At 50.5% G+C, this 12123-nt stretch overlaps 4 protein-coding genes across 4 annotated transcripts; 2 read left to right on the forward strand and 2 right to left on the reverse strand.

Moving 5' to 3' along the window:
- Positions 1-1454: 1454 nt before the first annotated feature.
- On the forward strand, positions 1455-3768 carry F4807DRAFT_407518 (S-adenosyl-L-methionine-dependent methyltransferase). Its single transcript, XM_047996380.1, has one exon. It carries the CDS (start codon positions 1721-1723, stop codon positions 3536-3538), a length of 1818 nt encoding a protein of 605 aa, XP_047858835.1. The 5' UTR covers positions 1455-1720; the 3' UTR covers positions 3539-3768.
- F4807DRAFT_407519 (putative actin cytoskeleton organization protein) lies at positions 3769-6194 on the reverse strand. The gene is made up of 2 exons (XM_047996381.1): positions 5388-6194; positions 3769-5279 (listed from the first exon to the last, which is right to left on the reverse strand). The coding sequence occupies exons 1-2, from the start codon at positions 6138-6140 to the stop codon at positions 3921-3923; spliced, it is 2112 nt and encodes a 703-aa protein (XP_047858836.1). The 5' UTR covers positions 6141-6194; the 3' UTR covers positions 3769-3920.
- Positions 6195-7489: 1295 nt separating this feature from the next.
- F4807DRAFT_407526 (transcription factor Tfb4) lies at positions 7490-9173 on the forward strand. The gene has a single exon (XM_047996382.1). The coding sequence runs from the start codon at positions 7800-7802 to the stop codon at positions 8949-8951; it is 1152 nt and encodes a 383-aa protein (XP_047858837.1). The 5' UTR covers positions 7490-7799; the 3' UTR covers positions 8952-9173.
- A 405-nt stretch (positions 9174-9578) lies between these two features.
- F4807DRAFT_449591 (N-terminal nucleophile aminohydrolase) lies at positions 9579-11508 on the reverse strand (the record flags this gene model as incomplete). The annotated part of the gene is made up of 3 exons (XM_048000040.1): positions 9579-10918; positions 10973-11172; positions 11240-11508. 3 exons carry the CDS (start codon positions 11506-11508, stop codon positions 9579-9581), a joined length of 1809 nt encoding a protein of 602 aa, XP_047858838.1.
- Between the last annotated feature and the right edge of the window lie 615 nt (positions 11509-12123).

The following is a 12123-nucleotide window of genomic DNA, read 5'->3' on the forward strand; positions in this document are numbered from 1 at the left end:
TGCGATATTGGATACCGAGCTGAAAGGTTTGATACGTCATCGCGGGTGATTGACGCCCTGACGGATGGAAGGCTATGTTCGGCATCGTCAGCCTAAACACTTGTAATTTGTCAACTGGGAAGTAGGACAGCAACGAAAAAGCTACGGTTAACGTGAGAGTGTAATATAAATATGTAGCCAATGTCTGAGAAGTAGGTAGTAGAATTCACTTAATCACACAACTTCATCTCCTGTACCGAATACCTACCACCCACAATAGAGTGTCTATCAACAATCTACCAATTACCTAAATAACTGGTCGGCAACATGTGGTGTTTCGGGGTAAGCATCTTCTGACCTACTTCATTTGATAGGCAAAAGTGAATCATCACTGACAGGAATTTGGATCTTCTAGTCAAAAGAGAAATACGCTACAAAGGCTTCACCCCCACCCCCTAAGATCGTGAAACTCAATCCAAAGCCGACGAAGCCGACTACCAAATACGGAGGGGGAACCTCGGGAGGTTACAGCGGATACACCAGTAACACGACCAGTAACTACAGTGGGGGATATAACGGAGGATACACTGCAGGATACACTGGAGGATATGGCGCAGGTTGCAGCGGAGGACATCACGGAGGGCATCACGGATCAAGCGGGGGCGGAGGAGGATATAGCGGCGGTGATAGCAGCGGCGGAGGTTATAGTGGAGGTGGTGATAGCGGAGGCAGCAGCAGCAGCGGAGGCGGAGACGGTGGGGGCGGCGGCGGTGGATGTTAAAGCGTACGAATATTATGTTCTACCTACCTAAATCCATGAGAGGATCGAGGTCTTCGGAATTTATGTCTTAATATTATTGTATTTACGAAATTTGAATTATTACCTGGCCTGCCTTGGTGTCTTGACCTACTGTGTAAGGAGAGAGGAGTGGCACCGATGCTTCATCAAGTGAGGCGTAGATAGATGATGCTGGCGGTGGTGGGAGGAATCAACTTGAGCACTAGCGAGGTAAATAGTTCGATAAACATAACAGGAGTCTATAGGTAATTAACAGGAGATGGTAGGGATGGGCTTTCCCTCTCTGGAGCCAATGCCTTTACTTCACATTTCAGCCCTATGCGGGAGAAAAGGATTAAAGGGGATAGAATGTTGTATTGTTGTTTGTTTTCTAAGCTCTAAAATCTCCTGCGGAGATCTTAAATACCTCCCACAGTGCAAGTAGCACCTTCCCAGCTTGTACACTCCATCTGCGGGGCATGTACGGAGATACCGGGGCTAGTGCGATAGCAAACTTTCAAGTTCCCGATAAGGGCGATTAGCTGGGTGGCCAATTGTAAGTCCGGCATTTCCAAAGACCCATATATTTTCTTCTCCAAACCTTGAAGCTAGAAAAAAAAAGAGTTGAGAAAAAGACGTTGGAAAAAGAGGGATTGAGAATAAGATATCTGCTTCAAATCAATGCGTTTCTACACAAGAGTAGTCTCGCGATTGATTCTAGGAAAATACAGAACCGCATATTCTCTAACCTCTAGTCCATCATTATCGCTAATTGAGTCCTTTGCCTACACCAGGTCTTTCCATACTCCTCGTCGAAAATGGATACCTAAGAAGAATCCTAAGAAAAAGCCTCCTAAAAGGACTGTCGCGGATGAATTCGCTAGCGAGTGGCCAGAAATTCCAGCAGATAATACCGATCTCAATACTAATAATTTTCTAAATCCGGACTCATTCTACGCCTGGATGATGGGGGGAGAGCAAGAGGAAGAGCAGAAGCAGAAGCAAATATCCAATCAGAAAAATGATCGCGGGAAAAGACCCCGTCCTCAAGAGGCGGCGTCTGGACAGCGAAACATGAAGAGAGAAAATAAGAAGAGCCAGAAGAAGGCCCGTAAGAGGGAGAGAGACATGACCACTGGCTCTGCCGAGGAGGTCTTAGCTGTGGATATACAGAAGCTTACCGAGTCCCTGAATCGGGACGACGATGGAAACAACGAAGCGAACGGAACGTTACCTGAGAATCTACCGGAAGAAGGTTCCGAAATCGAAGTGGACATCGTCGAGCTTGCGTCGACAGGAGAAGGGTTGGCCTTGCAGAAAGGCTCCAAGAGGATCTACCTCGTGCCATTCGCAGTCCCAGGTGACACCGTCAAGGTGAAGGTATACCGCCACATGCAAGAGGGGTACACCGTCGCGGACTTCATCTCAGTCGTGAAACCAGCGCCATCTCGCGACGACAGTCGCATCCAGTGTAAATACTTCGCCACTTGCGCCGGATGCCAGTTCCAGATGCTCGACTACGACGAACAGTTACGGATAAAGAAGCGCATCGTCGAGAAGGCCTTCCAGAACTTCTCGCAGCTGCCTCCCGAGCTCGTCCCCGCCGTCCAGGACACCATCGGCAGCCCGCTGCAGTACGGCTATCGCACCAAACTGACCCCGCATTTCGACGGCCCCCAGGGCTGGCGCAAGACTCAGGTGCCTTTTAAGGAACGCCCTCCCATAGGCTTTATGCCCAAGGGCAAGCGAACCACGATAGATATCGAAGACTGCCCCATAGGCACAGACGCCGTGCGGCTTGGCATGAGGAGCGAGCGAGCGCGTATGGCCAGGGAATACGGCAATTACACGCGCGGCGCGACGATCCTTCTTCGAGAAAGCACGCAGCGCATTCCCAAGAAGCAAGCGGGGACCCCATCATCGCCCAAAGAATCCGCAGAAGGAGAAGCCCCACGCTCCCGCTCCCCCTCGATCCCACCCCCTGACGCCGATTCGATCTGCGTCGAAACAGACACGTACACCGATATAAAAACCTGCATAACAGACAACAACGCCGTATCAACCGAATACGTCGGGCCCTACGTCTTCCACAACCTAGCCGGCCAGTTCTTCCAGAACAACAACTCGATCCTCCCCCTCGTCACCTCCTACATCCGCTCCAACATCCTACCCCCCGACACTTCTTCTTCTTCTTCTTCCTCCTCCTCCTCTTCAGGCCCGCCCATCACGCGCCTCATCGACGCGTACTCCGGCTCGGGCCTCTTCACCATCACCCTGTCGCCGCTGATCTCCGGCGGCAGCGTCGGCATCGACATCGCCGACGCCAGCATAGCGTACGCCTCGCGCAACGCGCGCGCGAATAAGCTGTCCCCGGACCGCGCCCGCTTCGTCGCCGCCGACGCCAAGGAGCTCTTCATCCCCGCCGTCCGCGCCAGGTACCCCGCCGACGAGACCGTCGTCGTGCTCGACCCGCCTCGCAAGGGGTGCGATGTCGATTTCCTTGGCCAGCTACTGGATTTCGGGCCCCGGCGTGTTGTTTATGTTAGCTGTAATGTGCATACGCAGGCCCGGGACGTGGGGATCCTGGTTCGTGGCGAGGTTGATGTTGATATGGGCGGCGTGGGGGATGGGGAAGAAGGTGGTAGTGGTGGTTTGGGCGCGAAGGGTACGGCGGGCAAGAAGAAGACGAGGTACGCAATCGAGAGTCTGCGAGGTTTCGACTTCTTCCCGCAGACGAGCCATGTGGAGGGTGTTTGCGTTTTGAACCGGATTGATGAGTAGATACCTAGGTAGGTAGGCTACGATCTATGAAATTACACTACGTAGGTGAGCTAAGTCTCCGCTCTTCGGGTCGATACAGGAAGGATGGATGTACTACAGAAAAATTGGGTTACAAGGAATACATACGTAGCTTAGGGCAATGAACAAACGTCACGTTACGCGATGTACATATAAATTGGCGCGGGAGGAAGTCGTAGAAAAGGATCACGATGAACTGCCATAGCTACTAAACTGCGAAGTTTGGTGTTGGGGAATATTTTATATCTTGACTCCACGACAAATAAATGAAGTACTCTCTCTTAAGGTCTCATTACCAGAATTTGTAACGTATTAGCCATCTCGGCGTAACTCCTCTGTTCCTTGAAAAGCAATCTAATCAATCTTAATCTTGTTGCTCAAGCAAAACCTTTAGAGCTTGGATCGTGACCTCGACAACCTCAGCCCTTCTGCTGCTCTTAGCACATTCTTTTAGTACCTCAACTCCATTCTTCTCACGTATCGCCTTTCTCGCCAACTTTCCTGGTTCTCCTTCGCATGCTACCATGTTGTAGACGACAAATACGCCTCGATGACGTAGGTCCTCGCTTTTCTCGCTGCATAAACCTAAGACTACCTCAACCCCACGCTTTCTCTTCACGATACCCGTTACGACAGCTTCAAATGATGTTAGAGACGCTAGCGCTCCACCAGCAGCGCTTCGAGTCCCCTCATCCTCAGCATCCGCTAGAGCAAGGAGAATATGCAACCGGTTTGCGGCTTGCACATCGTCCGCCGCGTATAGAGCAATACCCTCGACGCATTGCACTAAGTTGCATACTAATTCCACAGCAGCTTTGGAGACCATGTGATTAGAGGATAATAACTGCTCCTCGATCTCGGACCACGCGTTACGGATAATGGTTGCTCGCGTATCGTCATCCGTCGAAGCGAGATTGGTGAGCGCCATTAAGGCCTCGAATGTTGGTAAGAGATCTCGGGTTTCGGCTGCAGGATCGGGGGATAGTATGTAAATGAGAGGTCTGATAGCTGTGTTCATCGGACGCGCGCGTGTTCCGCCAAAAACAAGAGAAGGATCTGTGCTGATTAAAATACGAGCAAGTGCTTGAGCGGAAGTGCGTTTCGTCTGCGATTCAGAGTCAGGTAAAGCAGTGCAGGCGGCAATGAGAAGATTCACTGCCCCCTGCTGGGCAAGTTGACCTCGTAAACTAGTTGTGACCGACAGCGCAGAGATAATAGATACGATTAGATTCAGCGACGCAACAGAACCATGGCGACTGTGGGTTACCAAGACAGGCACAATGCCTGCTTCAAAAACTCGTTTACATCGCTGCGAAACGTGATCATCGTCATTAAGGGGGTTCGACGGTCCCAGCTTTCCGGATGCGTTAGCATAAGCCTTTAATTGTGACATTTTCTTCTCTTCCTCGGATTGTGTTGGTTGGTAGCGGGTAAGATTCATAAAAACACTCAGAGCTCCGTACGTAAGTGGCGACTTTGCAGGCGCATCACCTAGGATTTTCACAAGAGTCTTTAGGAGCTCCTTGTTGCCCGCAACCTCCTCTTTAACTGCGGGTTGGATAGTAGCGTATGCCAAACCCTCCACCGAAAGTCGCTTGTCGTTATCCGAGTCTTTTAGTATCATCGAACTAAACATCTTGGAGAGATCCTCGATACTAGTATTCGCTTGTTGTATTCTCTCATCGGATCCTTCCGTCGTTTGTTGCGCCGACGAGGGCACTGCCTGAAGCCTTCAGGTCAGCCCAACTCCATTCTTCACCGCGCCCAATCATTTCCATTGAAGATTTTCGAATTTGGGTGGTGATGCGAGAGGAAGCTTCAGGGTGCCTACCCTCAATTTTGCTAGAATGACCGCGGCCAAGTTCTGGACTGTCTCGGAATGCCTCCTCATGGCGATTGAACCTTCCGTAACATGAACATCGGGGTCCGCCGAGTGGATGGAATTAGTTAGCTCGTTAAGATCCTGGTCAACGACTTCTTCTAGCCAGTCAGTGCAGTATTTTCGAATAGCCTCACGGCACTGCGAGTTCATAGAGGCAGCATTAAGCATTTCCAGACATGCCGTCTCGACCTTTCTACTCTTCCATTTTCTTCGCATCAAGGGGTCGAGGCTTGGCAAAAAGCCTTCGCTGAGGAATATGTCAGCCATAACATCGGGGACGATGGGAAAGACGGCGGCGGCGACACAGAAAGCAACGATATAATCGTCATATGTGCCTCTCTTGACTCGGTCGAAGAAGAAGTTGCGTAGAGCCTCGTTCCCTTTGTCTCCGGCTGCTTTTAGATAAGCAGAAGTGGTCAAGATTCCATGGGCTCGAACCAGATCGGCTTGTCGCATGTCGAGATAGCCGAGTATAGTATCAAGACATACATCGTCAATGACATCACAGATAGACTGCTCCTTAGTCTTAGATTCGATATCATTGTTTAAGAGCTTGGTGAGGCGATCCAGTTCTCGACAAGTATCGTCGTCTTCTTGGCCCCCTTCCATTAATCGCGCAAGGATGAGCTGCGTTTGTTCGACACTGTTCAACTTGGCCATCTCCTCACGGTTGGAGGTAAGGTCGATAGGTGTCTCATCCATCTTGTTCTAGTGTTCCACGATGGAAAGAAGTGATTGTTTTGAGATAAGCTTGAAAAAGCTGGGTTAGAAGAAATAGCCAGTGCTTGAATAATAGTAGCTTAAATGAACTGTGGTGGCGGAGTGGCGTATTGAGTGTCTAACGCCTCGTCAGCAACGCAATATCTTATTATTACAGTAGTGTTCCTGAGTAATAGTTGATGACTGTGAGAACTTGAGAGAAAGATGTACAATATTTATATAGTTGTAGAAGTAAATAGCTTCGAGGGTGACAGTCTCCAATCAATAAAGTACTATGTAAGTTTCTAGCGCCTTGAAGGCGCTTTTATCATGGGAACCTTGGGCATGGCGTGGTACGTATGGTACGAGTAATGAGAGGGTGCTGGACGCGTGACAGAATATGAAAGAGGCTTAGAAACAAAGGATAACGCACACATACCTCTTCTCACCTTGAAGGTCTGTGATCCGACTGGCAGAAATAATAACCCTGGTTAGCCGCAAGGACAACCATGAAGGATTTTACCTATTTTGATAGGTACCAGGCTTCCAAGTGTTTTAGAACAATCCACAAACCAGAAACGAGGAAGACATCCGAGGCTTGTTTCAATGAAGGTTAAAGGAGGTAAAAGATCTTGGCAGGCCGTTAACAAATTTACTCACATGAACTAAATAGATTCGATGTCAGCCACTGCAACCTCATCTAGCTTTATATAACAACAACAAATGTGAGAAGCCTTATGGATTAAAATGCGGAGATAGAACCGATGAAATCATGCAGAACGAATGCAATATGCATGTAACTTATAGAAACACCGAAGATAATAGTAGAGACGTAGAAAACAAGGTGGGGGATATTGATCTGGCAAGGCTTGGAACCACATACAGCTAATTCTTGGTACCAGACAGTTACCTAGGGCCTGTCACATGTGTCTCAGTTGGACAATCGGATGGGATGGGATGGGATGTTTTCGAAGTTTTCGGGGCATGGCTTGGCTCCAAGGAGCTAAAGAGAATAATCCGAGTTAGTGGTGACATTGGCAAAGTATGAAGGAGAGGAATCTTGAAATCCAAAAGCCTTATTCGTTCAAGAAGTTCTTCAAGTCTAAAATTACCCCGCTGAAAACTATCGACGCCAATAAAGTTATCAAGCCCCAAAACCTTGGGCCACGCGCATGATAATGACCGTAATAGCAAGGCAACTTGCAGGGGTTTATCCTGGGCAGGGGCAGGGTTGGTAGGGTTCTGTAAGATCTACTAAAAGATGACGTCTAGCTTTTTTATTAGTCATGTGAGCTGGCGTCTTTATTAGTGGATAGTCAACCCCGGCTCGTCGCGGCATTCAAAGAGAAGGCGCGCTAAAGCACGGTCTTTGTTAGGTGACAAGGTAAGTGCTAGCTGAAGCTCTGACCGTGCTGACCGTGTAAATCTTTATCGTTATCGGCCAATTAACCATTTACCGTCTTCGTTCCAGCTTCACAAATTCAATTCTCATTATTCCATATATTCTACCTCAGGAGTATGCATTGCGCCTTGCCCTAACGCCACAGTTACAATGGTGGAATAGCCTTTCATACTTTTCATCAATCACTACCAACCGATAGACTTATGAAGGTTATTCATCCTATGACTTAAGAGGCGCCAACCCTAAAAAGAGCCGGCACGATGAATCGCATCGACGCCTCGGACCATTACAACGAATCCCCCTCCGCCACCAACCAAATCCCATCTCTGCTCACCATCATAATCGATACCAACCCTCGCGCCTGGGCCGCACTATCGAACCGTCTCACCATCGCCAATGCCGTCGCCAACCTCCTAGTCTTCGTCAACGCCCACCTCGCCTACGGCAACGACAACCACGTCGCCATCCTCGCCGCACATCCCAACCGGGCCGTATGGCTGTACCCCAGATCTCCCAACCCTGACCACCGCCGCAATGGCAACGGTAATAAGCTCGCCAATGGCAGCGACGTCGAGATGACCGACGCGGACGGGCAACCGGACAAAGCATCGACGCCGGCAGAACTAACCGCCTCCGCCAACAAATTCCCCCAGTTCGCGCAGATCGAAACCTCCATCCTAACCTCCCTGCGGTCCCTCATCGACAGCACCACGCCATCCGACCTCAACCCGACGACCCTAATATCCGGCGCTCTAACCATGGCCCTATCCTACATCCACAAGATGACCGCCTCCTTCGAGCCGGCCAAGACCTCCTCTGACCCAGCGAACCCGCCGCCCGCCGCGGCCGTCAGCAGCGCCGCCAACTCCGCGACCCTGCACTCGCGGATCCTCGTGCTGTCGGTGTCGGACTCGGAGCCGGCGCAGTACATCCCGACCATGAACGCCGTGTTCGCGGCCTCGCACGCGCGCATCGCCGTCGACACGCTCTCGCTGCACGGCAGCCCGACCTTCCTGCAGCAGGCCGCCTTCATCACCTCGGGCACCTTCCTCTCCGCCGCCGCCAACCCGGGCGGCCTGCTCTCCTACCTGATGTGCGGCTTCCTCGCCGACGCCGAGGCCCGGAAGTCGCTCGTCACCCCGACCCAGGACACCGTCGACTTCCGCGCCGCCTGCTTCTGCCACCGCCGCGTCATCGACACCGGCTTCGTCTGCAGCATCTGCCTGAGCATCTTCTGCGAGGTGCCCGACCGCGCCGAGTGCCTGACCTGCGGCACGAAGCTGGCCCTCGGCAATTACGGCGCTAAGCCGGCCGTCGTACCGCGTAAGAAGAAGAAAAAGAAGACCCGTATTAACGGCGTTGGCGGAAGGGAGGAGACGGGGAGTGCGACGGGAACGCCTGTGCCTGGTTAGGCCCCGAGGCAGGGCGACTTGCGTGTCTCACGTCTGGTGTACTAGTACGACATCCTTAAGGCGGATGAAGTTTGTACCATACAGGTTTCCAAGTAGACCTGGGATTTGCATAGAGAGAACGGCGTCTTGTATGAAATGAAAATACCACGAATTCTAAAAAGCATTAAACATGGTTGTAAGTCGGTCGGCTTACTCTAGGAGCAAATTTAAATCATCGAATTATCTTCGTTCTATCTAAGCTATCCGGGCGGTGTTGATGCTATGGCTTCAACTTGGTAGTCATTTGCAAATTGTCACCCTGTTGCTTGAAAAGCTGACCATGGCCTGATGATGACAATCTTTCCAGGGTGAAGACAAACACGGCATTTTTCGATGGTGAAAAACGGCCATCCAGGGGTATCTCAAGAACAGTAGCCCCAATGCAATAGAATCCATCCCAATCTAGGTTTACAGATAATGAGGGTAAGGGTGAGGTATAAGGATGAATCGAGTTGAAGGGTAGACCAGGTAGTGGGTGGATTTGTAGAGAAAAGTAATTCGACGAATCCATGAAACGGAACGAAATTGATTCGATCTAGTAGGTTTCATGTTGATCAACTATCGGGCGCCGGCATCAATATCATCAACTCATAAGCGAATTTTCCTAGCTCCTTGAGCAATACCAGAACTTCCTTCGTTGACGCGCGACATGACGCAAGACGGTTCGCGGTCGTTGGATCCCATTGAAGCTAAGGCAAACGAATCGGTGTTGTGTGCAAAATACAAGTAATACCCCATAGGACTCTTCTTTACGGCCATGACACCGATGGCACCAGCCGAGGAGGAATATTTGACACCTGGGTGTTCCTGGAAGTCATTGGCGATAAAGCCTTGGAGAATGGCGCTCTCATCGTCTTCGGGCACGTCTTTTCCGCCCGCTCCTCGGCGTGTACCTTGAAATATGCGTTCTGCGCACTTCTGGGATGCCATCGTAGTGGCCATATGTTCTCCAGTGCCGCTCGTCACAGCGGCGACGGCCATACCGTCCTGATCCTGCTCGTCAGCTGGGATGATGGCTGTTCCGATGCCCACCAAGGCTGCCGGGCCAATTCGTCCTCGATGTTTCATGCCAATGCCACCCGAAGATGAGCCAGCCGCAATCTTCCCATTCTGATCAATTGCGATCGCACCCACTGTGTCAGTGATCTTATCGGTGCCATCGTCATGATTCTCGCAACCGTTGGTAGCCCGGTTTGATGATGGCTTATCTACTTTCACCAACGGCACTACGGTATTGAAAGCCCTTCTAGTTGGAGATAAGAGAGGCTCTGAGAAGAGGTTGAAATCAGCACCATCATGACGTGCTGCTCCAGTCGTATTATTAGGCGTCGATGCGCGAGAGAGTGGCTTCAGGGATTCGTTACTCGGCCCGGAGATGAACCGTGGGCGATTCGGGGCTGGCGATGCTAACTTTCCAGATGAATTCTTCGAGCTAGAGAGAGCCGAGCCTAGGTAATTAAGCGGATTGTGGTCGACTGAGCTACCAGGTGAGACTTGCGGCGCTCCACTGACTCTTATCAGTACGGGCGAGTGAGTATGCGAAGGAGGACCGCTCTCCCATGGTGAAGGCGATGCTGGCGAGTCCGGCTGACCTTCATTCCAAGTTCCAGTCAATATAGCGTTCGTATGGTCCCGGTGGCGAAGTTCAGTATCATAGTCGCTGGCGACGATTCGATCGTAACCACCGGATTCTAGAGTTGGAGATTCTTTGCCCTCAGCCCGTCTCAGATCTTCCTGCCATCTGATATAACGGTCTCGGGCATTTCTCGACACAAGATATTCGTTGGGAATTAATGTCATACCCGACTCCTGAGCAAACTCTTTGGCGCCATCTCCGATAAGTAAATTTGGTGGGACGCGGCGTAAAGAGAGGGGCTTGCTGCTATACTCGAGGATGACCTTGGCTAAAGTAATCGGATTTTTGATGTCTACCAAGACTTGTAAGCGATTTCAAATATCACAAGAAACTATCAATCACTTACTTGGAACAGCACCACAAGCACCGCTTCGACCAAGGTGATCAACAAGCGTAGCATCGCATTCTACCGTTCCGTCGATTGCGAGGTTGCTGCCGTAGCCAGCGTTGGTGATCTCTTTGTCCTCGAGGACTTTGATTGCAGCCTCGACAGCGTCAATGGCCGAATTTCCTGCTCGTAGAAGCTTTATACTCAAGCGAGCAGCCCTATCAAAGGCTATAGTTAGAATAGACCATTAAAGGGAGTTGTGTGAGAAAAAGAGCATATGCTTACTCGCTGCATGCCTCTAGGTGGATCCTCTCGTTAACGGTGCTGTGGTAGCCGGCTCCAGCATGGATGAAAATAGCTGCTACCGGTAATTTCCTACGCTTCCCCCAGCGATCTGCCGCTCCATCTATGGAGGGGATAATGCCGCTATCCGTTGGTGGCAGAGATCTTCGACGTTTATTAACCCAAGGTAAACCGTCAATAATGTCATCACTCCCGTCAACCGTCTCATGTCGATTCAGGCTGGCAGATTCTTCAGAGTTGTGAGAGTCCATGCTGCAATGGAAGAGCACCGATATCGCAGAAAACACCAACTCTTTGATAGCAACTGATTGCCGTTTGGGAACTCCTCTTGGCCCAGATCAGACGGACTTGATCACCAAGCGCCTCACGAGCTGAATGGGCTTGCGGATGCCCTAAATTGTGTGTACAACCTCTTGTTTGTATAGAGAGCCGGTTTGCCCGATGTTTTGACTGGTAATTGTGAAAAGAGAAAAGTATTGCCAGTGTTTGTCTAACCAATGGACTAACTAGGGTTACTCTAGAGCAGATTCAGGGCAATGGATATGTGAGGTTCTGATGGAAAGTCGTTGACGTGCTTCCGTTCATGGTCCTTGGAAGAAAAGTCGGACACTCCGAGCACCTTGGAAAGAGAGGAACTCGAAAGCTGATTTAGGATGACGGTTCATGTAACGGGCGTGAGTTGAAGACTTGTGGAAGCTAAACTTAACGATTGGTTGACCAACTCAAGGGCAACGAGATACCGTTTTGAGATTCGAGATCGATAGCGATCAAAGATAGAAGAATCAATACCGAGTAATCAGTGCTTAGAACAAGAAGGGAGAAATATAGAAAGTACTCGTTAGAGGGATACCTAAGAGTATCCCTGC

The sequence above is a fragment of the Annulohypoxylon truncatum genome (assembly GCF_022578515.1).
Source record: "Annulohypoxylon truncatum strain CBS 140777 unplaced genomic scaffold F4807scaffold_2, whole genome shotgun sequence".
In the NCBI taxonomy this organism is placed as follows: domain Eukaryota; kingdom Fungi; phylum Ascomycota; class Sordariomycetes; order Xylariales; family Hypoxylaceae; genus Annulohypoxylon; species Annulohypoxylon truncatum.

Excerpts from the sequence above, each read along its gene's own strand:
- F4807DRAFT_407518 (XM_047996380.1), top strand. The coding sequence starts at position 1,721 with ATGATGGGGGGAGAGCAAGAGGAAGAGCAGAAGCAGAAGCAAATATCC.
- F4807DRAFT_407519 (XM_047996381.1), bottom strand. The coding sequence starts at position 6,140 with ATGGATGAGACACCTATCGACCTTACCTCCAACCGTGAGGAGATGGCC. Across the intron at positions 5,280-5,387 it reads TCATTCTAGCAAAATTGAGG|GCAGTGCCCTCGTCGGCGCA; the intron begins GTAGGCACCCTG and ends TGAAGGCTTCAG.
- F4807DRAFT_407526 (XM_047996382.1), top strand. The coding sequence starts at position 7,800 with ATGAATCGCATCGACGCCTCGGACCATTACAACGAATCCCCCTCCGCC.